This window comes from Balaenoptera musculus, chromosome 3 (genome assembly GCF_009873245.2).
Source record: "Balaenoptera musculus isolate JJ_BM4_2016_0621 chromosome 3, mBalMus1.pri.v3, whole genome shotgun sequence".
NCBI lineage: Eukaryota > Metazoa > Chordata > Mammalia > Artiodactyla > Balaenopteridae > Balaenoptera > Balaenoptera musculus.
Genome location: NC_045787.1, coordinates 152,673,082 through 152,700,635, shown reverse-complemented (window position 1 = coordinate 152,700,635; position 27,554 = coordinate 152,673,082). Strand labels below are relative to the sequence as shown.

General features: G+C 41.1%; 1 protein-coding gene across 7 annotated transcripts in view; it reads left to right on the top strand.

Moving 5' to 3' along the window:
* Positions 1-905: 905 nt before the first annotated feature.
* The window catches only part of RUFY1 (RUN and FYVE domain containing 1), a 59,959-nt gene continuing 33,310 nt past the window's right edge, over positions 906-27,554 (top strand). For 2 of the 7 annotated variants that reach the window (XM_036845399.1, XM_036845401.1), the window contains exons 1-7: positions 906-1,676; positions 10,811-10,984; positions 12,357-12,474; positions 17,221-17,346; positions 18,786-18,909; positions 23,954-24,015; positions 27,088-27,153. In XM_036845399.1, the coding sequence (XP_036701294.1) occupies positions 1,403-1,676; positions 10,811-10,984; positions 12,357-12,474; positions 17,221-17,346; positions 18,786-18,909; positions 23,954-24,015; positions 27,088-27,153 (944 nt within the window). In that variant the 5' untranslated portion in view covers positions 906-1,402. Of the gene's footprint in view, positions 1,677-10,496; positions 10,544-10,810; positions 10,985-12,356; positions 12,475-17,220; positions 17,347-18,785; positions 18,910-23,953; positions 24,016-27,087; positions 27,154-27,554 lie in introns of those variants that run through there. The other 5 variants (XM_036845398.1, XM_036845400.1, XM_036845404.1 and 2 more) reach the window with 5 other exon arrangements.

Here is a 27,554-nt window from a genome sequence, read left to right as displayed (position 1 = left end):
CTCAGAAAACAAACTTATGGGGACTTCTCTGGTGGCGCAATGGTTAAGACTCTGCCTGCCAATGCAGGGAACACGGGTTCGACCCCTAGACCAGGAAGATCCCATATGCCACAGAGCAACTAAGCCCATGAGCCACAACTACTGAGCCGGTGTGCTGCGACTACAGAAGCCCCACGTGCCGAGAGGTGCTCTGCAACAAGAGAAGCCACCGCAATGCAACGCCCACACACCACAACAAAGAGTATCCTCCACTCGTGCAACTAGAGAAAGCCCACATGCAGCAACAAAGACCCAATGCAGCCAAAATAAATTAACATATATACACGATACTATATATAAAATAGATAATCAATAAGGACCTACTGCATAGCACAGGGAAGTCTACTCAATACTCTGTAATAACCTAAATTGGAAAAGAATCTGAAGAAGAATACATATATGTATAACGAAATCACTTTGTTGTACACTTGAAACTAACACAACATTGCAAATCAACTACACTCTGATAAAAAACAATTTTTTAATTAAAAAAAAAAAAAAAAAGGGCAGCCAACATCCAATCCACCAGTTTGTTGCCATCAGAGAGTATACTGAGTTGCAAAAGACTTCTTATGTCTCAAGAGAAGGCCAATATCCAAATTTTAATGTAAAAATTTTTTGATTTCTAAATATCTGCAACTTAAATTCTTTTTTTTTTAATTTTATTTATTTATTTTTATTTTTGGCTGTGTTGGGTCCTCACTGCTGCGCGCGGGCTTTCTCTAGTTGCTGGGAGCGTCTGGCCCAAGCCACATAGTTGAGTAACAGATAATCATCACAATTATTCACGTCTGCCATGTGCTCCTTATTTAATTGGTTTTATTATTTTTATTATTATCACCATTTAACTAATTAATAGCAGAGTCCGGATCTTCTGATTCCCAGTCCACCACAGTGTGCTCGTTCCTGCCAAGCTGTAGATTTGTTATTTTTTTTAAAAAGTCCTGCTTTCCTGCCTCACCTGTCCCACAGTTTCCTTACCCGCTCTTTTAGGGCTTATTCTGAAAACTGCTGCAGAAAAATCACTAAGTAGAAGTAAAGCATGAAATGAAAATGAAAAAGAGGAAATAGTGTCACAAAAAAAACTACGGCCATGTGGGCTGTGCCCAAGCCAGGTTGGATGCACCACAACAAAAGGAGAAAGCCCAAGAATAACTTCCACGAAAACAAGTCGTCCCAGGTGATGAGAACGTGGGTGCTTCTTATGATTTGCACTTTCCCGAGCTTTTTTAAAATGAAAGAAAAGAAAGGAGGGCGGTAATAAGGAAGTCCCGTCGCGAACACGAAAAACTAGTAGCAAGGGCGCAAAAGCGCCCGCCCGCGCCGAGTCCGCTGCCTGCTGGGGCCACGTGACAAGACCAAGATGGCCGACGGGGAAGACCGCTGCCGGGCGGGGCAGGAGCCGGGGCCGGAGCCGGGAGAAGAGTTTGAGATCGTGGACCGGAGCCAGCTGCCGGGCCCAGGCGAACTGCGGAGGGCGGCGAAGCCGCGTGCGGCGGCGGAAGGCTGGTCGGCGCCCATCCTGACCCTGGCGCGGAAGGCCACTGGCAACCTGTCGGCGAGCTGCGGAAGCGCGCTGCGCGCAGCCGCTGGGCTGGGCGGTGCGGACGGCGGCGCGGAGGGCGCGGCGCGCGCAGGTAGGCTCCGGCCGGGCGCGACCCACGATGTTTCCGTGGGACGGGTGGCCGTTTTACGGTGGGAGCCAGGCTGGCAAGGGTGCTTAACCGACTCAGCCTGTTAGACAGGTTGTTAAAAAAACAGCCTGTTAACTCGCGTAACTACTCGTCTGTTTTCTTTATACCGTGTGTCCATGCCAAGATAAATACGTGGGCGTGGGTGGCCTGAGATTGGGGCGACTTCACTACTAGTTGTGTTCCCCAGGCAGCATTCTTATTCTCACTGGTGAACTTTATACTTTAAAATGTACGAGTTTAAGCTTAGGTAGTCCTTATTAATTTTTAAAGGACTTACTTAAGAAATGAAACCGTACTGTTCTCTGCTTTAAATCTCAAAATGCCATCCTGGCTCACACCTCCAGTTGTTGACGGCGCATCTCGACTCACAGGGGAGTCAAAGCACCAATGCGGAAGTAAGGGGGTGAGGGTTCCAGGTGAGCTCTACAACCAACTAGCTGTGTCATGCAGAAAAGTCACCACATTTCCCAGCCTGTTAAATAGGAACTTTGTGGTTCACCCAATGATCTCTTATAGTCCTTTTAAGCCTTTGTCATCTATAATAGAGTTTCAGCAAATGAGTGAGAATGGAAACATTAAATGATTATGATATTTAGAGTGTGACTTAGCCCTGTAAAGCCAAATATTTAGAGCTGTGCCAACCAATACAGTAGCCACTACCCACATGTGATGTTTAAATGTTAAAAGTTCAGTTCCTCAGTCACAACAGCCACATTTGAAGTGCTCAGTAGTCTACACGTGGCTAGTGGCTACTGTATTGGATTGTGCAGTGAGAACATTTTCATCACACAAAGTGCTGTGGGGCAGAGTTCACTAAAGACTGTGGAGTGCTCTCTAAGAAGCATTACATTATAGTGTGCCTTTGAGGTTCCTTTTTTTTTTTTTTAACAAGTACTCTTTTTTAATATTTATTTAATTTATTTTTTTGGCTGCGTCAGGTCTTAGTTGCAGCACTTGAGATCTTCATTGAGGCGCACACGATTCTCTCTAGTTGTGGCGCGCAGACTCCAGGGCACCTGGGCTTAGTGGTTTGCAGCATGGGGGCTCTCTCATTGAGGCATACGGGCTTAGTTGCCCCGCAGCATGTGGGATCTTAGTTCCCCAGCCAGGGATCCAACCAGCGTCCCCTGCGTTGGAAGGCGGATTCTTTACCGCTGGACCACCAGGGAAGTCCCTGCCTTTGAGGTTTCTTGATTCCATCCTGTCCAATGTATATTTGATGTAGAAGTCAGCACTGGCACCAGGATAGTGAATTGTGAGAGTTTCATTGGTTAAGAAAGATTAATGAGTAAAGTTTAAAATCTGACTTGAGATAGAAAACAATATTTCTTTGGCGATGGAAACTAGGACTAGAAGGTAATGAAGGAGCCTGTTTAACTCAGGAATCTAGTTCCCACTAGCTCGCTACCTTTACACACATCAATGGGTGTTTGACTCTATGCCCACCATTGGTGGTCAGTCCTGAGAGTCAAGGCATGGGGTCTTCTGGAGGCTTCTTAGTAAGCAAATAATACATGTTAGCTGTTTGGTGATAAATAAAATGTGCCAGTGCCTAGAACTGTGCCTAGCACAGAATAATAAATATTTGTTGAACAAATGCATATTTGAAAAATACTTGTTTTCTATTTATGGTAATGCTATAAATAATACCCAGCACTTATATTGTGCTTCCTAGGTGCCAGATATTAGTCTTAGGTCTGTACATACATTAGTTCATTTAATCTTCACAATAATCCTAGGTGATCGCTGAACTGGCTTCATGATGTGCAATCAATGCAGGCTTTAATCAGTGTGATTGTGCAGGGCCAGGTACTCAGAAGTGCCCCATGATAGAAATTCTTACTAATTTTATCTTTGAATTTGCATTAAGTGAAGTCTGATGGGACAAAGGAGCATGTGTGGGGGCCTTGGAGCCGGGCTTTTGTGTGGTCCCATCTTCCACTGTCTTCCTGGGACAGGTTCTCTGCCTCTCTGGTCCACTTGAACTGCCCTGGGGCTTCTCCCTACCCCTCCCTGACCACACTGCATGACCAGTGCTGCCCCAGGGAGGGTTGGGGTTATGCTGTCTGACTCTCAGGGCGGGGCCAGGTATGCACTGGCCTGCCCCAGGCTGGCAGCGGCACAGCACATTAGGCAGGCACTGGGCAGCAGCCTCTCACCCACCCAACCAGATAGGGACTGCATCCCTGCAGGAAATTGCTGTCACTTACGGCCATGGGAGGGAGAGGTTGACTTCATGCCTCCGCCCACGTAGCCTGCCCCACGTGGTAGGTACCGTTATTATCCCCTATTTATAAAGAGGGAAACTGCATTAAAGAGAAGTAATTTGACAAAGTTACTTAGAAATGGCAGAGCCAGGACTTGAACCAAGACAGGCTGCCTCTCAAGCCTGTGCTCTTAGTCACATCACCTCAATGCCTTGATGCCTTTAAATAATTTTATAAGTAAAATGCTGTAATATATACATACGGATTTTTAATTAGTCAATTTAAAGAAAATATTAAGTAAATAACTGCCACTCAAATCTGGCGAAAATTGTGAACATGGCTTACTGAGGGCAGAAGTGTGGGGAACAGCTGGGATGAGCTGTGTGGCTGGTCTCCGAGAGTAACCCAGATTTGAAGCCATCAGGTAGGACAGGAGTGGGGATGGGGAAAAGGAACTGAGCCCTGGGTAGCATGCTCTGCAGAGGCCTCAGAAAAGCAGGTCAGGAGAAGATGGCGGCCACCACTCCAGTCAGGGCTGGCTCATTTCATCTCTTTTCCATTGATCTGCGTATCTGCTTACAAAAGCAGTGAGAACAGAGATTATTCAGAGGGAGTGGTGAAGGAGCGGAGACTGAATGTGAGCAGCACTATTGCCAGATAAAATTTTTTTTTGGTGATACAAGTTTAAGGAAAATGCTGTGGAATGTCGTGGAATGTGGAACGCTTTGAATACTTGCTTTAAAATGTTATCCCACGTGGGGTCTGGTAGCACAACTTGCCACAATGATTGCATTCTCTGTAGTTATCTTGTTTGGTTTTTTGGTATTTTTTCTAAAGGTAATACACATGGTAAAACAAAAACAAAAAGCAAACTGTACTAAAGGACACTCAGTGTAGAATAAGTCCTCCTTCCCAGAAACTGTCCCCAATCCTATTGTATTTCAGAGTGTCTGTGCATGTAACATGTGCTTTCATCTCTATACACACAGTTTTCACACAAACCACAGTATACACACACAGGGTTCTACATCGTGCTTTTTAAAGTAATGCCTCCTCCTAAAGCAGCGGTCCCCAACCTTTTTGGCACCAGGGACCGGTTTCATGGAAGACAATTTTTCCACAGACTTGGTCAGGGGGCAAGGTGGGGGGAATGGTTTCGGGATGATTCAAGCACATTACATTTATTGGGCACTTTATTTCTATTATTATTACATTGTAATATACAATGAAATAATTATACAACTCACCATAATGCAGAATCAGTGGGAGCCCTGAGCTTGTCTTCACTTGCCACTCACTGATACGGTTTTGATATGAGTCTGCAAGCAATTGATTATGGTCTCTGTGCAGTCAAACCTCTCTGCTAATGATAATCTGTATTTGCAGCCACTCCACAGCACTAGCATCACTGCCTCAGATCATCAGGCATTAGATTCTCATAAGGAGCACACAACCTAGATCCCACGCATACACAGTTCACAGTAGGGTTCGTGCTCCTATGAGAGAATCCAATGCCGCCGCTGATCTGACAGGAGGCAGGGCTCAGGTGGTAATGCGAGCGATGGGGAGCAGCTGTAAATACAGATGAAACTTCGCTCGTTCACCCGCCACTCACCTCCTGCTGTGTGGCCCACTTCCTAACAGGCCACAGACCAGTACCGGTCCGTGGCCCGGGGGATAGGGACCCCTGTCCTAAAGGATGAATAACAAAACTCACTGAAGAAGTCATTCTTTAATTTTAAAAGTATTTAGATATATATTTGGCATTAGGTAGGTGATATGTATTATGCCTTTCTCTGTTGTCTTCCATGGCAAATTTTTTTTCCATGTGTCAGAGCACCTCTGCACAAGTGATATTGCTCCTTCCAAAATGAAGTACAATGACTTTTTCATTTCACATTGCTGAACTCCTTAAGCTAGCCATTGAGATAAGTGAAAATTCCGGAAAATTAGGAAAGTGTAAAATGGTTTTCTTCATTGTCAGTACAGGGTAACACCATACTGTATTATAAGATCTTTCAAGACACCAAAGGGCTAATCAAAACTAAAACTCAAATTTATAAAGAATCTAGTTAATTCTCTATAATTCAGAACCCGATCAAAAAAAAAAAAAATCTGTAGAATCCACTCCCTGAAGTGAATACTTATTCTCTACACCAAAGGTATAGAGCAGCCCTTTGAGATGTTTGTGGCTGGTAGTTGCATTTTTTTCCATCCTGCATAGTTTATACTTAAATGCTTTTATAAGCATTTAAAATTTTTTTAGCCAATTACCAGGTTTTCCATAAAAATCCAGATCACCAGCTTCTCCTGAAAACTCCCATCTGGCACATATGATCAGTCAGCATTCCTCCAGCAAGAAGGTGGCTGCACGTTCTCTCCAGCTTGTCCTCTCACTGCGTCACTCTTTTATGTTACAGGCCCAGCCCCTCTACAACAGTCAAGGTTGAGATCCCTGATCAGACCATTTACTTAGCAATTCAATAAGTATAGAATTTTGTGACATTCTGTGTGTTGTGTTGAACTATTATTAACAAAGCTTAGAGATGTGAATAGCTTAGCCAAGGTCACAAAGCTAATAAAATTGAGAGATGAAACAGCTTAAAGATCCTTCCAGCTCCAATTTTCCATGACCCTAAATTGAGCTCAAATGGGAATAGGTGACTAACCCAACCAGGGGATGGACACTGCTGTGTTCCCAGGAACGATGGTAGGAGCCACTGCCTTAAGCACTAGTCTTCACATTTTTTGTTCACATGACCCCCTAAAAAAAAATCTTCAGCTTTTAAAGTTGATACATAAAATTCTTCATCATAATTTTAAAGTTTAGAATACATTTTCTGGTTTATTGTAAAATTGACTTTTTAAAATAAAACCATGATATCATTCTTTTAAGTGTATCAAGTGGTATATAATTACCTTAATGATTTGATAACACTACCATCCATCTTACAAATAAATAACAAGTTAATTAATATTTGAAAATTTTACATTTTTCCCTTTTATTCCTTGGACTTGAATTTCCAATCCACTTATGTACGTTTTAAATTTTTTTTATTGGTCATCCTATCATACATCTCAGAAAAAATATGTAAATTAATTAAAATGTAATAAACTTTTCTTGTGACTAAAGCTGAGTGTATAAAATATTTTTTCTTGGGCTTCCCTGGTGGCGCAGTGGTTAAGACTCCGCCTGCCAAGGCAGGGGACACGGGTTCGAGCCCTGGTCCGGGAAGATCCTACATGCCACGAGCAACTAAGCCCGTGCACCACAACTACTGAGCCTGCGCTCTAGAGCCTGTGAGCCACAACTACTGAAGCCCGCGGGCCTAGACCCCATGCTCTGCAACAAGAGAAGCCACCACAATGAGAAGCTCACGCACCGCAACGAAGAGTAGCCCCCTCTCGCCACAACTAGAGAAAGCCTGTGCTCAGCAACAAGGATCCAATGCAGCCAAAAATACATAAATAAAATAAATAAATTTAAAAAAAATTTTTTTTTCTTCTGGAACGAATTACCATTAGAATTATTAGTAATGCTAAGTTGATTAAAGGAATATAAATATAATTTTATAAGTAATTATACATAAATTTTTCTTGGAATTACTTCTCTTCATGAGCTGGTGTTGGTTTTTTAATTAGCATGTACTTGTAGATGAATATATATATTTACTGATAAAATGTGATAAGACTCAATCAATTTTATTCCTCTTTTTTGATTTTCTATAGATGTGATCCTTGAGAAATCTGGCTCATATAAATAAGAAATAGAAATGGACAGGTTTTTTTTTCCCATTGGTAAATTCTACCAAACTTTTTTTTAAGTTTTATTGAAGTATAGTTGATTTACAATGTTGTGTTCATTTCTGCTGTACAGCAAAGTGACTCAGGTATGAAATGGACAGTTTTGTTATAGTAATGTTGTTCAAGTCTTTGAACTCCTTCTAAGTTATATGCCCCAAATCACATTGATCTAATGTCAAAAAAAATTTTTGCTCATTTTTGTTCAAATGAAAATCACCTTACTTGCAAAAGGATGCAACCTAGTCACATTAAAGAAATTTCTCTACCTCTGGGAAGTTCCCCAAAAAAGGCTTTATCAAGACTTATCAGATGATAATTATGCCTTATAATTCTTTCACTTTAACTCAGAACACTCAAAATGGTTGGGGATATCTAAACATTGCTTATTTCATTACACCTTGCCAATACAATATTTTTTGACAAAAAGAGTTAGTTTAGGGAATTCCCTGGCTGTCCAGTGGTTGGGACTGCACACTTCCACTGGAGGGGACACAGGTTTGATCCCTAGTCAGGGAACTAAGTCTAAGTCCCATATGGCCAAAATTAATTAATTAATTTTTAAAAAGTTAGTTTACATGTACTTGAAATCCATTTTCATTAAAAACTTGTAGCTGCAGTTTGGCTCATTTAATTTATTGAACGTGTCCATCAAGTTAATGGCATATCCAGGGGATGAGTATTGAGACTGACTGAAAACAATTAAATATATTCATATTTGTGGGGGAAAATTTTTTTTAACTCTCTAAATTCAGGATACCCAGCAGAGGGCTGGAGACCAACCCTCTCTCCCAAGACCAAGTTTAACTAAGTTCAACAAAACAATGAGAGACTGGAAGCTCTTCATGTTTTGGGTGACTTGATTAATCATCAAAGGAGGTTTCACCTCCATTTGGTGTGTGAGACTTTCTGCACCCCAGGTCAGTGCATCAAGAGGAAGATATGGGGGCTTCCCTGGTGGCGCAGTGGTTAAGAATCCGCCTGCCAATGCAGGGGACACGGGTTCGCGCCCTGGTCCGGGAAGATCCCACATGCTACGGAGCAACTAAGCCCGTGTGCCACAACTACTGAGCCTGCGCTCTAGAGCCCATGAGCCATAACTACTGAAGCCCGTGTGCCACACCTACTGAAGCCCGCGTGCCTAGAGCCCATGCTACGCAACAAGAGAAGCCACTGCAATGAGAAGCCCGCACACCGCAACAAAGAGTAGCCCCCACTCTCAGCAACTAGAGAAAACCCGCGTGCAGCAGCGAAGACACAATGCAGCCAAAAATTAAATAAATGAATAAATAAATAAGTTTATTTTTTTAAAAAAGAGGAAGATATGGGACAAGGAGTGAATTGCGGTTCTTCTGTAGAGTGGAAGAAGAAAGAGTGCCTGTGAAACTTGAGGATCTAGAAATCGACTTCCTTAAAATATCTGGGCCTGCCTAGCCCTCCGTAGGACTTGCTGCGTACGTATTCCCATTCGAACAACACTAGACTTCGTTTTTAGACCGGGGATTGGTATCTTCTCTAAGAATAAATCTTTACAAATTGCTTCTGTGGTTATTGGTCTATTCAGGATTTCCCCCTCTTCTTGATGGGGTTTTACATTTTCTATTCCCTTTGCCTATCATCCATTTCATTAAACTTTTCAAATTTATAAATGTAATACATAGGATTCTCTCAAAATTTAAAAATAATTATACCACTCCCACCCAAATGCTTTACTTAAAGTCCATTTTTCTTTTTCCACACCAAGATGAAAGGTTTAGACCGATTTTTTTTTCCCAGCAGCTGTCCTCTTGGGTTTTGATGAGAATTTAGAATTTTCAGTCCCAGGCTGTCTCTAGTCGCAACCATATTTACTTAATACCTGTATTATGAATTCACAGTCATAATATCATTCATTTCGATTTAGCTACACATACATATGCTCTTTTAACTATTTATATGTCCATATTATTTACTGCCCATGAAATAAAGCAGGTAGACAAAGGATTAATATCCAGAATATACGGACCAATAAAACAAAGGCAAACAAATCAAGAAAGTTGAAAGATTTAACAGGCAATTCATAGAAGGAATACTAGGAGACAAACATGAAAAGCTGCTTAACATCTGTAATGAACAACTGCAAACTAAAACAGTAAGATCCCCACCCCACCCCAATCCATTTAAAAGACCGAACGATGGCGCAGGTGCGGAGAGAGGGGCGCGCTGGCCCGGGGTATTTTTCCTGCCGGGAGTAGGTTATAGTTTGGGGTCTATGTTTTTAATTTCTCGAGTGACAGTTTCCTGGGCTTGAGATGACACTTGGTAAGAATTTGTCATGGATAGCTGATATTGACTACAAACTTTTACTCTCAAAGTGACAAGGTTAATGGAGTTGAAAAGCAGCTGAGTTCATTTTATTCTAACGGTTTTATTTACAAAAGAAGTGTAAAACTCGTAATTGTCCACTAATTGTGGACGAAAGATGGGTAACAACGAAAATTTGAGTCCATTACTGAGGAACTGATGCTTCCCCGAGGGCTCCGGCTGGCACTCTCAGGCAAAACAACCGGCTCAGAAAGCCCTGTGGCCGGTGGGCGGACCAACCCAACCAAGCCCGGAAGCCGCTACCTCCGTCCTGGCGGAAAAGTCAAAATGGCGCCCGTGCGCTCCATGGGCGTGGCCTCGAGCTGGACTCCTCCAATAGGAACGAGAGGGGGTGGAGCACTTTCCCAGCAAGCCTTCTAGCTTGGGGCAGGGCTTCCTGGAGTTTGCGCCCTTCCATTAGTCAAAAATGGAATGGGGGTGTGGGAGAAGCCGTTCGCGGTGAGTCTTGGAAGGGTCGTCGCCGTAGCAACGCGCTGAGCTACCAGGGAGAGGCCTCTAGAGTCTGACCCTCGGCCCCCGCCGCCCACATGCGGCTGTGACCTCCCGGGGTCAGGGCCCAGTTGGCTGCGATCTCCACTTAACCCGCACGTCCGCGCTCCGAGCAGACCGCCTGGCCGGTCTTCCCTCCATTGTTCCGCGTCCAGCCTCCTCACCCCGGGCTACTCTCAGTCCACTAACGAAGCTGTACCCGCTTCTGTCCTCCAGCTTCCAAGTGCCAGATGATGGAGGAGCGTGTCAACCTGATGCACATGATGAAACTCAGCATCAAGGTCTTACTCCAGTCTGCCCTGAGCCTGGGCCGCAGCCTGGATGCAGACCATGCCCCCTTGCAGCAGTTCTTTGTAGTGATGGAGCACTGCCTCAAACATGGGCTGAAAGGTGAGCCTGAGGGCGGGGTCGGGGGCTTGAAAAATTCGGGCTAGCTGTTTCCCAGCATCATCAATGCCAAACGTTCTGGGTGCTGGTGTTGTTCTTGTGCACACAAGACAAACAAGGTCCCTGCCCACAAGACGCGACATTCTAGAGCAGCGCTGTCCAATAGAAATGCCATGCAAGCCACATGTGTAATTTCTAATGTTCTAGTAGACACGTTTAAAAAAACCGAAAAGAAACAGATGAAATTACTTTTAGTAATTTATCCCAATATAGCCAAAATATTATCATTTTGACACATATAATCAGTATAAACCTTACTAATGAGATATTTTGCATTCTTTTTTACACTGAGGCTTAAAGATCCACTGTGTGTTTTACACTTACAGCACATCTCAATTGCACTGGCTACATTTCAGTAGCACTTGTGGCTAGTGACTACCTTGGACAGCACAGTTCTAGAAGAGGAGACAGACAACAAACTCAGAAGCAAACATAATTACAAAATGCTACAAATTCAGGGACGCAAAATAGGTTAAATGATAGAGAATCAAGGGAAAAACCTTTCAACTAGGGTGAGAGGTAAAGGTCTTTCTGGGGAGGTGAAATGTGAGCTGAGACCTAAAAGAGAAGAAGGAGTCAACCTTGCAAATGTTTGGGGCAAGAGCCTTCCTAGAAAGACAGAACAAAACAGGTGCAAAGTCCTGAGTGGGACCAACCTTGGTTTCAGGAAGACACCAGGTAACTGAGGCATGCTGAGAAGGAGGAGGTGAGGTCAGGGCAGTTGGGATGGGCTGGATCATGTAGGCCTTTATAGGTCAGGTGAGGAGCTGGATTTTATTCTAAGAGTATTTAGAGGATTTTCAGCAAGGGAAAAACAAGATCTAACTTACATTTTTAAAAGAAGTTCCAGCTATGTGGAGGACAGATTAGAAAGGTGGGGAGGTGATGGTATTAGGAGCAGGGAAACCCATTAGGAGATTATTGCAGCAGTTCAGATGAGAGATGGTGGTGGTGATTTGAAATCAAGAATTGACTTTGGCATCATGGTGGTGATGATTTGAAATCAAGAATTGACTTTGGCATAGGAGGGAGAAAGGGCAAGTATTTCACAGGTGATCATTTGAGCACTTGTTTTATTTCATGGTCAATAAATACTTGAAAGAAAGAGCCTAGTGGGTATATCAGAGAAACCCTTTCATTAGAGGAAGGGAGAGCTCATTTGGTACCTGGCCTCTCCCAGTCCCCAAGACTGAATCAGAATGAGTAAGCAGTGCAGCTCCACAGCATTCATTCGGCTTTTGGGAGAGAGACTGTGGGACCCTGAAGACATTTTGCAACCTGTTCTTATGAATAACACTTCTGTTTTCCCTTTTAGTTAAGAAGAGTTTTATTGGCCAAAATAAATCTTTCTTTGGTCCTTTGGAGCTGGTGGAGAAACTTTGTCCAGAAGCGTCAGATATAGCCACTAGTGTCAGAAATCTGCCAGAATTAAAGTGAGTGAGAAGTAGTTACATCGATTTGATGTTTTAAGAAAACTTCCTTGTATTTATCAATTTCTCTATTTCTTGCTGATAAAGCGTTTTCTAATTTAGAACAAATTGTAGCAAAAGCTACACTCTACTTAGACTTTAGTCCCAGCTCTGCTGCTCATTCTCCACATAAGCTTGAGAAAATTTGCCCCTCTCTGAGCCTCAGTTTCCTTTTCTTTAAAATGGGGACAATGATTTCTGCTTGTCATACAAGGTCAAATAGTGGAAAGGTGTTGTCACCCAAAGAGCAGTTACAGGAGGAAAAGGAGTTGTTACACTCCTGGAATTGCTGCTTCAGATGCATGTGGGTGCTCTGTGACCACCTAGAGGGGTGGGATAGGGAGGGTGGGAGGGAGACGCAAGAGGGAGGAGATATGGGGATATATGTATATGTAGAGCTGATTCACTTTGTTATAAAGCAGAGACTAACACACCATTATAAAGCAATTATACTCCAATAAAGATGTTAAAAAAAAAAAAAAAAAAGACTCACAGATGCACCTGGGCAGTTTTCTGAATAATACAGTTTGGAACAGATTTTAGATTCCAGGACAAAAGACATTTGTGGAAAGGCTGGCACTAATGAATCGTTTGCCTTATCTGTGTTTGCCCTTGGGATCCCTACGTATAGGGGTCATATGTTTATCTGCCTAACAGTTTAGGGAACAATTTGGCAATTTTGTGGATTTTGAGATTATCGTTCTCTTAAAGTGCCAGTGTTTTAAAATAGCGTTCTTGTAATTTTACACGCTTTTGTGATGGAGTGCTGTTTTGTTATATAATTTTGACTTGGATTCTTTCCATTTGCATTTGTTTTATGTAATTTCAGGAAGAATACTGAACGTCTGAGTCCTGGATGATACTAATAAACTAATAATTGCAGAGATTTAAAAAAAAAAAAACTGAATGGAACACAAAAAGGCGTATCATGGAATCTGCATTTAGAAAGGGCCCTGGAGATCCTTAGGCCAATGCAAAAGTTCTCCCGGCAGAGTCTTTCACAGGGGACTCAACTGTCCAGCCTCTGTTTGACCTTCTCCTGCAGAGCCAGCTTATTCCATTTTCAGATAATAATAATAGCCACCACCATTAACTAAGGGCCTGCCATGTGCCAGGCATTGTGCTAAGGACATTTCATTATCTCATTTTATCCTCCACAAATCCCTAGGAACTAAGCTGTTGGTGTCCCCATCTACAAGTGCAGAAACTGAGACTCAGAGTAGTTAAGTAACTTCCTCAAGGTCCCTCAGCAAGGGAGTGGTGGAACCAGGAAGAAAACACAGGTCTGATGTCCTCTGAAACCCTCTAAATCCCACTAAACTCCATCGTTGCTGAGCCCTGTGCATTCATAGGACTTAAGCCTTCTGTCTCTGTCCCTGGTTCATCCCTTTGGGCCTATACCACCTAAGGTGAAAACCTTTAGCAGGTGACAACCTTTCATATATTTATTTGGTGACCCCTCATGAGCCTCCTTCTGCCTTGTTTCTTCAGTTCTTTTTTTTTAAATTTATTTATTTATTTTTGGCGGCTTTGGGTCTTCATTGCAGTGTGCGGGCTCCTCACTGCAGTGGCTTCTCTTGTTGCAGAGCACGGGCTCTAGGCACGCAGGCTTCAGTAACTGTGGCTCGCGAGTTCTAGAGCGCGGGCTCAGTAGTTGTGGCGCACAGGCTTTGTTGCTCCGTGGCATGTGGGATCTTCCCGGACCAGGGATCGAACCCGTGTCCCCTGCATTGGCAGGCGGATTCTTAACCGCTGCGCCACCAGGGAAGTCCCTCCACTTGTTCTTTATGTGGTCCTATTGTCCATCCCCTTCCAGTGAGCTCACTCCCTCAGGAGTGCAGCACTAGACCGTGTCCCTGGGCGGCCTGGTTGGATGGAGCAGGGCTCTCCCTCCTCCTGCACTCAGGCTGTTTCCACTTAGGCACGGGAGGCATTTTTGAAGTCTTGTTGTGCTAACAAAGAGCTTATTGTCAGCTAAACTCACTGCTTCTGTTCCCTGTGGATGCTAAACAAGTAAGTAGCTTAAGTACCAGAATCCTCCCTCTGTCTGCCAAAAAGGAGATACACAGTAGCTCCCTCCTCTTGATGCCTCTGGAGGACTAGCCTTGTTGGGAGCCACGTGAGAAAAGGCTACTGCTTTGCTCTATAAAGAGCTGCAGTGTTTTTACTATTTCATTAAATAGTAACAAAAGTTCTAAAATTTCTGCAGTTATTTTGGAACTTATGACCAGAATTTTTTTTGAGGGTAGAGACTATTTGCTCTAAGGTGGTTTGAAACTTGCAGGACGAACTTTGCATCCTGAGAGACATCCCTCTAGAGTTTAATGTCCTTGTCTAATTGAGATAAAAATATCTTTTACAATATGGCCTATCACCCAAAATATTTCATTGTTTTCATGTCATGGTTTATTATTAAACATACTGTTACACACTGAATAAGATTACACTTAAGATTGGCACTTAAACCCAGACAACAGACAAAGCTTGTCTCTCTCTTTTTTGAAAATTAAAAACAACCTCTTTGGGGACTTCCCTGGTGGCGCAGTGGTTAAGAATCCGCCTGCCAATGCAGGAAACATGGGTTCGATCCCTGGTCTGGGAAGATCCCACATGCCGCGGAGCAACGAAGCCTGTGCTCTAGAGCCCGTGTGCCACAACTACTGAAGCACACATGCCTAGAGCCCAGGCTCTGCAACAAGAGAAGCCACCACAATGAGAAGCACGCACACTGCAACGAAGAGTAACCCCCGTTCACCGCAACTAGAGAAAGCCCGCGCGCAGCAACAAGGACCCAACACAGCCAAAAATAAATAAATTCTAAAAAAACAAAATAACAAAAAAAACAACCTTTTTTTCTTATTACATAACTTTTAATTAAGAAACAAAAAAGGTGCTTCTGTTAGCTTACTACTCAGAAAAAAAAAACTACAATTACTATCTTGGTCAGTATCCTTCTAGATCCTTTCAGTGCATAGTCGGACAGACAAATAGATAAGATTCTATTTTTATGCCCCTCCACCTCCCCCAGTGACCTCATTATTGCACTGCTTCTCATGGAAGACAGTTTGGCACTATCCACGAAAACCACCAATACATCTACCCTTTGACCCAGCAATTCCACTTCTAGGAGTTTTATCTCGTAGATCTAACACATGAAAATGACACATGTACAGAAATACCTGTTGCAGCATTATTTGTAACAGCGGAAGATTAGAAACAGCCTAGATAAAAACCAGCTAAATAAATTATAGTGCAGTCCAATACTGAAACACTCTAAAGCTATGAAAAAATGAACGAAAAATTCCGTGTCTGGAAAGAATTTCAAAATGACAGATATTCAGTGAAATAAGCAAGTTGCAGAACGGCATATATAGCATACTAATTCTTTTGTGAAAAGGAGAGAAAAATAGAATTTACATTTATTTTCACATGCATAAAAATGTTTTGGAAGTGAGCCTAAACTAAGAGCAGTATATTGTACAGAGGTGGGGAACTGGGGGAAAAAAAATCAAGTATTAAATTGTACGTACTGTTTTGTAGCTTTTTTTCCCATTTAATATTAGATTTTAAACCTTTTGCCATGATAGTCATCCACATCATTTTTGTATAGCTCCTCCCACTTTGCGCTTTGTGGTTGTCTTCAAATTCTCATTATCCAAACAGTGCAGTGGTGACCATCCCCAAACATACGTCCTTGTGTACCTCCTAAATTATTTCCTTATATTACTAGATGTAGAATTTTGATAACCTGCTGTCATTAAATTGCCTGCTAGAAGAATTGTACCAGTTTGCACTCCCACCAAGTAGCACATGTCAGTGTCCATTTTTCCTATCATGCCAACATCAGATATCTTTTTTTTTTTCCTACTTTATTTCCTTTCTTTTTTACTCTGGCTTTACATCATTTATTGAAGGGAGAAGAGGGGAATCCAGTCTTTTGTATTGATTAAGTTGGGTGCCCTCTGACCCTTTGAGGCTGATATTGATTACAGCAGTACCTCTAATACTCTCTTGGGTGTTACAAATGCAGTTACTCTGCTTAGAACAGGATCTTTTTTTCCTTGAATAATGTTAGGTCTACAACTGGGAGGCCTTTTTTTTTCTTTTAATGTTTAAATCAGATCTTTTCAAAATCACACCTTTGAGATTGGTTGCACAACAACGTGAATGTACCTAACAGTACCTAACAGTTAAAAATGGGTAAGGTGGTAAACTTTATGTTATGTGTATTTTACCACATCAGAAATAAAATTGTACCTTTGAGCTAACGCCCTAGAAATCTTGTGAGACTTCAGCCCTTTAACAACTACGTTCTATATTCGTCTTTTGAAAGAGAATTTATCCATTATACAATCTAACCTGGTATTTCCTGGCTACCTGTGAAATTTTATGAATACATGCAAAGTTTTATCTAATTGTATTTGTTCCAGAAATCAGATGTTTGTGGCTTAAATTTTTTTTCCTATTTTTTTTGGGGGGGGGGTTGCAGAATACATGCCCATGATACAGACTTAAAACAGTACCCAAAAGAATGCAGTGAGCCATTTCCTCAGCCTTCCCAGGCAGTGCGCTCCCCCAGCCCCCAGGGCAGCTCTATTACAGCGTTCTCTGCATTCACAAGCATGTGTCTGCGTGAACATGTGTTTCTCCTTGGCTAAGTTGGTTTTTTTCCCTTTGTTTTTTGTTGTTATTATTGTTATGCCATAATAGTTTGATTCTCTGTTTGAATTCCAGGACAGCTGTGGGAAGGGGCAGAGCTTGGCTTTATCTTGCACTCATGCAGAAGAAACTGGCAGATTATCTGAAAGTGCTTATAGACAATAAACATCTCTTAAGGTATTTCATCACCTATCTTGGCTTAGCTTTTGCTTCGTAATTAGAACACAGTTCTGTAGATCATTCGGCATTAAAACAAGAATGTATAATGTACAGTTTTTATTCAAATTATTATTAAGTGTAACTATTCTGTGGCTTAGTTTTAAAATAGCAGTATTTTATTTTTTGATAGTTTTAAAATAGCAGTATTTTATTTTTTGAGCACTGATGTCTGGAAGTCTTTATGAATGAAGATGTATATTTTCATTTTGAAAAGTCATTTTGAAGATAGTTCTTCAAAAATACCTAAGATTAGGTACCCTGACAGCATACTACATTAAGTTTCAACAAAATGGTATTTGATTGGATGATAATAGGGGAAAAATGACTTGAACTAGATTCAGTGGGCAATCTTAAAGTATAAAAACCCTGCTTTTTGTAAAAGAACATATCTAGATTACCTGTTTTAGGATTCCACATTCAGTTTGTAAACTTTTATATCTCTTGGCATCAGTAAAGACGAACTGTCTATCTCTGAAATTTATGACTGGGTTCATTTTTTATATTTATAACTCTATAAACAAAAGTAACCATTATAAGAGGAATTTTCTCCAGGATATGAGCATTTACAAGGAACAGATCTCTCCAGAGATAATTCTCTTATGTAACTGAAATAAAAATGTCTTTTACAGTATGGCCTGTCACCCAAAATTTTCCATTGTTTTCAAGTCATGGCTTATTATTGAACATATCTTTTCATGATAAATACTGATTTCAAATAGTTCACGTACTTTGTACTCTTCTTTGAGTGCCGCTATACTGAGTAACACTGAGGTACACATTTTGTTCTAAACAACTAATTCTTAGGATAATAAGTTCTCATGTACTCACACACACGATGGTACATTAGCTGATCGCTGGTGACCAGAGCAGTCATGGGCGGAGCCTCACTGTAATGGCTGAGGTGACTTGGAGGTAAGGAAGTAAAAGCAGCCAGTGTTGTTCCATGGGACACAGGGAAGAGGGAAGAGTTTTATCCTTGGATGGGTGGTGGGGGAGGCTGTGGGATCCCACTTTATGCTGACATGAATGTAAGTGTAGAAGTAGTTCATAGCAACACAAAAGAAGGAGCCAGGGTGGACAGGAGGGGCAGAGTGATGTTCAGGAACACAGGAGCCAAGCGATGAGAAGGACTGGGGTCCAGGGTCCAAACAGAGGAGTTAACCCTAGACCAGAGGTAGGAGGAGTCCATTTTAAGCCACGGGAAGAGAGGAGAGGCCAGAGAAGAGATAGCAGCACTTAAAGTGGGAGAGGAAATAGAAGGAAGAAGGGAATTCACACAAGGGAGCCTCTGGCTCCTGATGAAGTTGGCAGCCAGGCCATGAGCTAAGAGGTGAAAAGGCAGAGTAGGTCCAAGAGAAGGGTGGTGAAGGTGTTGCTGTTGTATCAATCTCTTTCAGTGAGTTCTATGAGCCTGAGGCATTAATGATGGAGGAAGAAGGGATGGTGATTGTTGGTCTGCTGGTGGGACTCAATGTGCTTGATGCCAACCTCTGTTTAAAAGGAGAAGACTTGGATTCTCAGGTAAAATGGGAATTTTGACGCCAGATCGAATGCCTTGTTTGGGCCAGGGATTTTACATAGGCTCTGGAGGCATATGCTGAACCTAAGGAAGGGGCAGATGGCAGGGGGCATCTGGCACAGGGCCGTGCAAGGTGCTGTGCTGGACCAGAGCGGGGAGCAGCTGGCAAAGGTCTTGGGGAAGGGTGAAAAATAGCTTGGGCAAAGGCACAGAGGCACACACAGAGAGCATGGCATGTTTGGGAACGGGAAACAGTTCTCCATGGCTAGAACACAGGATGCTCGATGAGTGAAGTGAAGGTGGAGGCTGGCCCAGTTGTTAGGCCATCAGTGCCATGTTAGAGGCTTCAGTTTTTGTCCCTGGAACTTTGGAACTTAAAAACCTTTGGAGGTATTTAAGCAGTACACTGAAATGATCAGGCCTGGGATTGAGAAAGATCAAGCTAGCAACCATCCAGTTCCTGAGTTAGAAGCAGCCAAGAATAGGGAAAGCACAAACATTGAGCAGACAAGTCTGGAAGCCCCAGGTTGCATGGGGAGTGGGAAAATAGACTCAGGAGAGATTTGGGAAGTCAGATGGTAAAACGGAGCACAAATGAAAGTAGGCAGTAAGATGCAGAGTGCCCCATGGGGTGGGACAGCCCTCTTGCCATGGGCTTTCCTCTTGCACGGGAGCTGGTGACCAGGGCTGAGGCCTAAACTCGTGGTGGCAGGGACTGTAAATCAGGACACCCTGCCCCACCGTCACCTCCACCTCTTCAGGGCATCTGTAACTGGGCAGTGGCCCAGGCTTCTTCCCACTACATGTTTGGGCATGACTCTAAAGTTTCCCCAATCTCTGCATGACCAGGTCAGCTTTTTTTTTTTTTTTTTTTTCTTCCCAGTAGTTTTCTTGTTTTTGCCTGTTAAATATTTCTCAAAAAATACAAAGAAGTTTTTTTGAAAAGAAACAAAATATCACATATAATCCCATTACACAGAAAGAGCTAATTCAGTGTTACATTTCAGGATACATCCTTGCAGCACATGAAGAAAGGTGTATGTGTGTATTTATGTTTCAGAGACAGATGTTTGGAGTTTTCTTTTTTCATTAAACCAAAATATGATTATTCCAAGCACACCATTTTGCAATTTTTTTATTTAATAATATGGTCCACATAGCTCTTGATGTCAAGAGATATAAACGATTTTAAACAACTGCATAGTAATCCATTTTATGAATGTACCATAATTTATTTAACCAATACTTATTAATGTAAGTTGTTTCCATGTTATAACAATGATGTTATAAACATCCTCATACTTCTTTTTACTCATGTCTGTTTATTTTTTTAGGATAAGTTTTGAGGTTGCTGTGTCAGAGTGTACACATTCTGCATGAGTGTTGTGATGATATGTGAGCATTCTTGGTCTTTTTTAATCTGAGAGAAAAACAACTCTTCATCTCAAATTTATATTTTTGAGAACTAGGAAGATGAAGTATTTTTTTCATGTTTTGTTTGCCGTTGGTGGTTCACCTGTTCATATCCTTTGCCCATTTTTTTAAGTTTTCCACCTTTTTCCACTCCTTTATTATAGATAAAGGATATTTACCATTTGTCAGAATATTTGTTATAAATTTTTTTTTTCTGCTGTCTCGGGGCTTGTTTTCCCTGTAGACTTTTTTTTTTTTTTTTTTTTTTTTGGCGGTCATATTTAATGTACTTTTCCTTTATACCTTATAAGGTATTGTGCTTAGAAGGTCCTTCCACGTCTAAAAATTAACCTAATTTTTTAAATCACATGTATATTTTTTACACTTAAATAATCTGCCTGTTATTCGTTTTTGTTTTTTTTTTTTTAATTTTTATTTATTTATTTGGTTGCACCGGGTCTTATTTATTTATTTATTTTTATATTTATTTTTGGCTGTGTTGGGTCTTCGTTTCTGTGCGAGGGCCTTCTCCAGCTGCGGCAAGCGGGGACCACTCTTCATCGCAGTGCGTGGGCCTCTTCACTATCGCGGCCTCTCTTGTTGCGGAGCACAGGCTCCAGACGCGCAGGCTCAGTAGCTGTGGCTCACGGGCCCAGTTGCTCCGCGGCATGTGGGATCTTCCCAGACCAGGGCTCGAACCCGTGTCCCCTGCACTAGCAGGCAGATTCTCAACCACTGCGCCACCAGGGAAGCCCCTGTTATTCGTTTTGACATAGTATGAAGTAGAAGTCTAGACTTCTTATATAAGTACAGTAGTAAACCAGTTTTCTCAATATCATGTATCAAATATTATTTTCCTACTAATTTAAAATTCCACCTTTATCATGTGTTGAAATATCCATTATGCTCTGAGGCTTATTTCTGGACTCTCTATTTAGTCTCTGGATCTTTTTATTTCTGCCAGTAATGTAGTGTTTTAATTACCAAAACCACATAGTGTGTTTTATGCTCTGGCAGTTCACCTCTTGCCTACTTTGTTGTACTTCTTTTTCAGATATAGTTGAGGCTGTCCATTCTGCCAGATGACCTTGAACATCATTTTGTCAGATTCCAAAATAAAAATTTAATTGGGATTTTTGTTAAGCGATAGATGTGATTGAGCCCCCTGGCCTATTCTTATCTTTAATACCTCTCGTATGTCACCATAAAGTATGAGTATTTGCTACTGCACCCTGAGGGATCCTCTTTCTCATGTTTAGGAAGTACTGTTCTATTCTAACTTACTTTATATTTTTATTTAAAAATGAACATTGAATGCTATCAAATACCTTTTTTGGCATCTATTGAGATGTCATATCCATTTTTAACCCATAGTTTTAATTGAATTAATTCTTAGGTTTCCTATTGTGATATCATAAAATAAACCTTACTTGGTCATCGTGCATTATTCTTTTAGTATACTCCTAGATTTAATATGTCTGGGGTTTATTTGGAAATTTTGTATTTCTACTTAAAAGTGACACTGGTCTGAATTTTCCTTTTCTATACTGTTTTTGTCACTTTTCAGTGTCAGGATTGTATGACCTCATAAAATAAACTGGATGATATTCTTTTCTTTCTTGTTTTCCACAACAGTTTATTAGAGCAGGAATTATTTTTCTTTAAAGGTTTGTTAAAACTTGCTGGTATGACAGTTTCAGCTTTATGCAAAAGCTTTATGGTCCTCATGCTTTGACCACTTTAATTTTTGCATAGCTTTGGTCAATTTATTGGTTTCCTAAGTCTTAGAAAAATTTTTAGTCATTTATATTTTTCCAGAAATCATTTGTTTCATTCAGATCTATTAGTTGCATGAGAGTATTTTCTTACAGCTTTTTAAAATCTCACTTTTCTAAATTGTAATATTGTGCACTTGGTAGAGATTTGTCTACTGTGTTGAGCTCGAAGAACCAGGTCTTGCTTTTACCCATCACTTCTGCTTTGAGAGGAGAGCTTTATCTGTTTTCTAGTCCATTAATTTCTACTTTGGATATTCTTTCTCATTCCCTCTATTGTTGCTTTTTTTTCCAGTCAAATATATATTTCTTTTTAAATTATTTTTGTATTACAAAAGAAATGCATGCTTGTTGAAAAAAAGTTAAGCAATTACAGAAGCATGTAAAGTGAAAAGTGAAATTCAAGCTCCCCTTCTCCTCTCCCCCTTCAGTCCCACTCTTGTCCCCACAGATAATGGTAAAAATTTGAGGGACTTTTTCTACTTTTCCTATGCATTTATGTATACATAGGTTTTGTTTTTAATTAAATCTTTTCTGGTTTTCTGTTGCAGTGTAACAAATTAACAGTCACATAAATGATTACAGTCCCTCATATTTGAGGGATGGCTGAGCTCAGCACGGCGACTCTTAAGCACGCCTGTGATCACAGGCAGTTGGTGGCTGGGGCTGGAGTGGCTGAAGGCATATGCACTCTCACTCTGTCCTCTGGGCTGAGAAGGCTCAGGGAGCTGAGGCTGGAGCAGCAGGGGCTTCTTGGGCATCTCTGTCTACACGTGGTCTCTCCACGTGGCCTCCAGCGTGGTGCCTCAAGGTTAGCCAGACTTTTCCCATGGAAGCTCAGAACTTCAAAGGTTCTGGCCCAAGGGAAAGAGCCAGGAGGAAGCTTGTACTGCCTTTGTTAACCTAGCTGCAGAAGTCACAGCATCCTTTCTGCTGCTTTCTGCTCATAAAGACAGGCCTTACTAGCCACCCAGGTTCAAGGGTCAGGAATATAGATTGGTGGGAGGCGCAACAGAGGAGTTGCAGAAAACATCATGTATAGCTTTGGTTTTAACATAAGTGAGGTTACTATAAGGGGTTAATGCTGTACATAGTATTCTTTGAGTTAAAATTTTATCCTGGAGCTTTCTTCATTTCATTACATATTCATTCCCTGCATTCTTTGTTATGGTTGCATAGGGTTCTGCAATATGGCTATAACGTGACTGATTTAAATATTTCTCTATTGATGGACCCAATTTTCCTATATTTCAAAGGAATGGCTGCACTTACTCACATTAGAGTGGATGGTGGCAGACTAGGGCTCTCATTCACTCTCTCTGAAGTGCTTTATTTCTGGACAAAGCCCCTGACTTTGAGATGTTGAGGGGTCTTGGAGCCCCTAGTTCCCCACAACAGCAGAGAATTTTCCCTGAAATACTGACTGGACCTTTTCACCCCAGTTTGGGGGAAGAAGGAGTCAGAGTTATCAGTTAAGGTCACCACTTTAGAGATCCAGGTCTCTTTTTTTTTATTACTTTGTACCCAAAGAACTTTGTTGATCTTTGTCAACAATTTGATTGTTGAATAAATGCAAGAAACAAATCATAACTAGGTGGTAAAATTTCAGAATATTCCCTTAAATTCTGATTTTTAGTAAGTTTTTCTTCTAGAAAGTGATGGGGTTATTTTTCTTTTGGTTTGTTTGACTGATTGCTGCTTTAAGCTGGTTAACCTAACTGATTGTCAGGTTATCCTAACAATCCTATTGTTTTATCCTGAGATAGGAAGGTAAATACCCTGAATTTTAGACTGTAAGGTTTGTGGAAAGTACGAAAAGTTATTTTTCATTTAAACTGGTACATTTTATTTCTATCAGGTTGGAGTGATCGATTTTTCTCTCTACATTAAAGATGTGCAGGATCTTGATGGTGGCAAAGAGTAAGTTCTGTATTGTATGCTGTTCTTCACGTTTTTAATGAAATTCTGGCAAAGAATGCTACTTTTTAAAATTGAGGTATAATTAACATATAACATTATATTAGTTTCAAGTGTACAACATAATGATCTGATATTTGTATATATTGCAAAATGATCACCACAATAAGTCTAGTTAACATCCATCACCATACATAGTTACAAAAAATTTATTTTCTTGTGATAAGAATTTTTAGGATCCACTCTCTTAGCAACTTTCAAATATGCAATACAGTATTATTAACTACAGTCACCATGCTGTACATTACATCCCCAGGACTTACTTATTTTATAACTGGAAGTTTGTGCCTTATGGCCCCATTCACCCACTCCCCCACCCCCCCACCTCTGGCAACCACCAGTCCCTGTATCTGTGAGTTTGGTTTTGTGTTTATTTTAGATTCCACATATAAGTAAGATCATAAGGTATTTGTCTTTTACTGTTTTACATATTTCACTTAGCATAATGCCCTCAAAGTCCATTCATGTTGTCAGAAATGGTAGGATTTCCTTCTTTTTTATGGATGAATATAGTATTTTATTATATGAATATACCACATCCATTGATGGACAGTTAGGTTGTTTCCATATCTCGACTGTTATAAATAATGCTACAATGAACATGGGGGTGCATATACATTTTCAAGTTAGTTTTCATTTTCTTTGGCTAAATACCCAGAAGTGGAATTGCTGGATCATTTAGTAACTCTATTTTTTAATTTTTTGAGGAATTGCCATACTGTTTTCCATAGTGGCTGCACCAATTTACATTCCCACCAACAGTGCACAAGTGTTCCCTTTTCTCTGCATCCTGGCCTACACTTATTACTTCTTGTCTTTTCGGTGATAGCCATTCTAATGGGTATGACATGATAGTATATTGTGGTTTTTGATTTGCATTCCCCTGATGATTAGTGATGTTGCATCTTTTCAGGTAACTATTGACAAAGAATGCTACTTTTGTTTTTGCGTTGTTTGAATTTTTATTTTTTATTTAGCTATTTTTAATTACAGTGGCAATACATTCCTATTCCCATTGTTTAAGGAATTAGGCTCTGTGGAAGAATAGAGAGTACAAGGCAAATTTCCCCATTAACACTATCCCCTCGTCTCCATCTCAATCCCACTCCCCCTGCTTCTTCAGAGGAAGCTACTCATGCATGACTCCTTCCAAGCCTTTCTTTACTGCCTTGCAGGTATATATTTGTTGGTAGTGTAATTTGCTTTATGGTTTGGATGTAAATGGAAAGGTACTATTATATATTTAAGTTGCCACTAGACTTATTCTTTGATCCTACTGTGTCTTGGATGTCTTTTCATGCCACATTGTAGCTCTACCTCATCCTTGTTAACAAGAGCATTAAAAGAAGTTATCCTGGGAAAAAAAAAGCAAACAATGTATATAACATGCTACCATTTATGTTATAACAAAAAAGACATACAACCATATTTATATGTTGTACTTCCATATACATGGATCATTTCTAGAGAGGCGCATCGACCTGAAAACACGACCACCTGTGGGGAAGAGGTCAGGAGGCAGGCATGGGAGGGAGTTTCACTGTAAACCCTTGCACTGTGTTTGAATATTTTACCACATACATCTGTTACCTGTCTTTCACACGTCTTTGTAATGAGAACTCTTCCTTCTCAGTGCCCTGGCAGTGCACCTTACCAAGGAAGGGACCAGCGGGAATCCCATTAATGCTTCATGCACCCACAGTACAAGGATTCACTCACTTGAAATTTAAAATATATTCTTAATGTCAAAAAGAACTGGAAATAAACTGATTATCCACTATTAAAGGAATACAGTCAGCCCTTCAACCTGCAGATGTGGAACCCACAGATATAGAGGGTCAGCTGTGCTATGCCATTTGTATAAGGGACTTGAGCATCTGCAGATTTTGGTATCCACAGAGGTTCTGGAACTAGTCCCCCGTGGATATCTAGGGACATCTGCAATTGAATGAATTGTAGAACATCTGAAGTATTCCACACTGTGTATTATACAGACATGAAAGAAAAGAAATTTGACCTACTGTGTAGTAGATTTAGAGGGATTTCCACAGGTATTATTGAGTGAGAAAAGTATAATACTGAGAAGTATATATATCCCATTTTTTAAAACCCCAAAATTCTCTAACATATATTTTATATTTTAATTGCATATACTATATGTAAAAACATACGTAGATATTATGATTATATACACAAAGGATACTCAACAAGCTGTCAGTATGTGTTACCTGGGAGAGCTATGTAAAGGGCAGAAAGGTAAAAGAAAAAAAATGACTGCACTGACCAGCAGATCCAGCACCTGTGGCATGAACCTGGGTCAGATGATCCCATTTATGTACATATGTATGTAAAGAAATTGGTGGGGGGAGCCGAACTTTAAAATGATGAAGTCTTTTTTGCTTTTTTTATAAAGATGTATGAAGTTTTGTCTTGTTGTGTTTTGTTTTTTGCTTTTTGCTTTTTTTTTTTTTTTTTTTTCATGCTGCACAGCTTGCAGGATCTTAGTTCCTTGACCAGGGATTGAACCTACCCCCTTGGCAGTGAAAGCGCGTAGTCCTAACCACTGGACCGCCAGAGTTCCCAGAGTCTTTTTTTTTAACCCAGACTAATCAGCTTTGTGTTTTGAAGAGTCTTGTGGTCTTCTTTTCTGAGGCAGCTTCTTTTCCTTCAGTATAACAAGGGCTGCTTCATCTCCTAACTCGAGAGCCATTTACATGTGGCTTTTGGTGTTTCTACCTTGCATGCCAGTGGCTTTCTCAAATGCTAGGGGAGAGGTGGGAGGAGCGTCTGCAGGGAGGTTCCTCTCCAGGCAGCCTGTTTCCAGTGTGTCCCATGTCTTCCCAGCCCACCTTGCTGGTTCACTCAGGACTGTGCAGATATTACTAAGCTCTAACCATCTCTTGGTTTCCTGATGACATTTGTACTCCTACAAGGTGACTGGAAGGTTGGGGGACAGTTACAAAGTATTAACCCTGAGTAAAAAGAATTTCTCTCTTTTTATGTTCTTTTTAAAAGACATGAAAGAATTACTGATGTCCTTGATCAAAAAAATTATGTGGAAGAACTTAACCGGCACTTAAGGTAGGACTTCCTCCTTTTTCCAGTGTTGCGGTTCATTCTCAGTGCCCGATAATTGCCTCATGGAACCTTTTTGAGTTGCCATATATTTATAACTAACTTTTTTCCAAACCAAGAAAAAAGGTTGTCGTTCAGTGCTCATGTGTACAGACTGTAGAAGTATGATTTCTTGATAGAGAGCTTTGGGGAATCCTTTGATCTTTTGTTCTGTGTAGTTATGCAAATTAGGGAGTAATAAATGAAACCTCTCCACCCCTTAGCCCACCGCAACTTAGTTGGAAATCACTGCATGGGAAGCATTATTGCTGCTGGGAATCAACACACATCCCTCCAACGTTCTGGGCAGGAAAAAGGGGTTGAAAACCACTGGGCTAGACCTTTGAGACCAATTCAATAGTGATAGC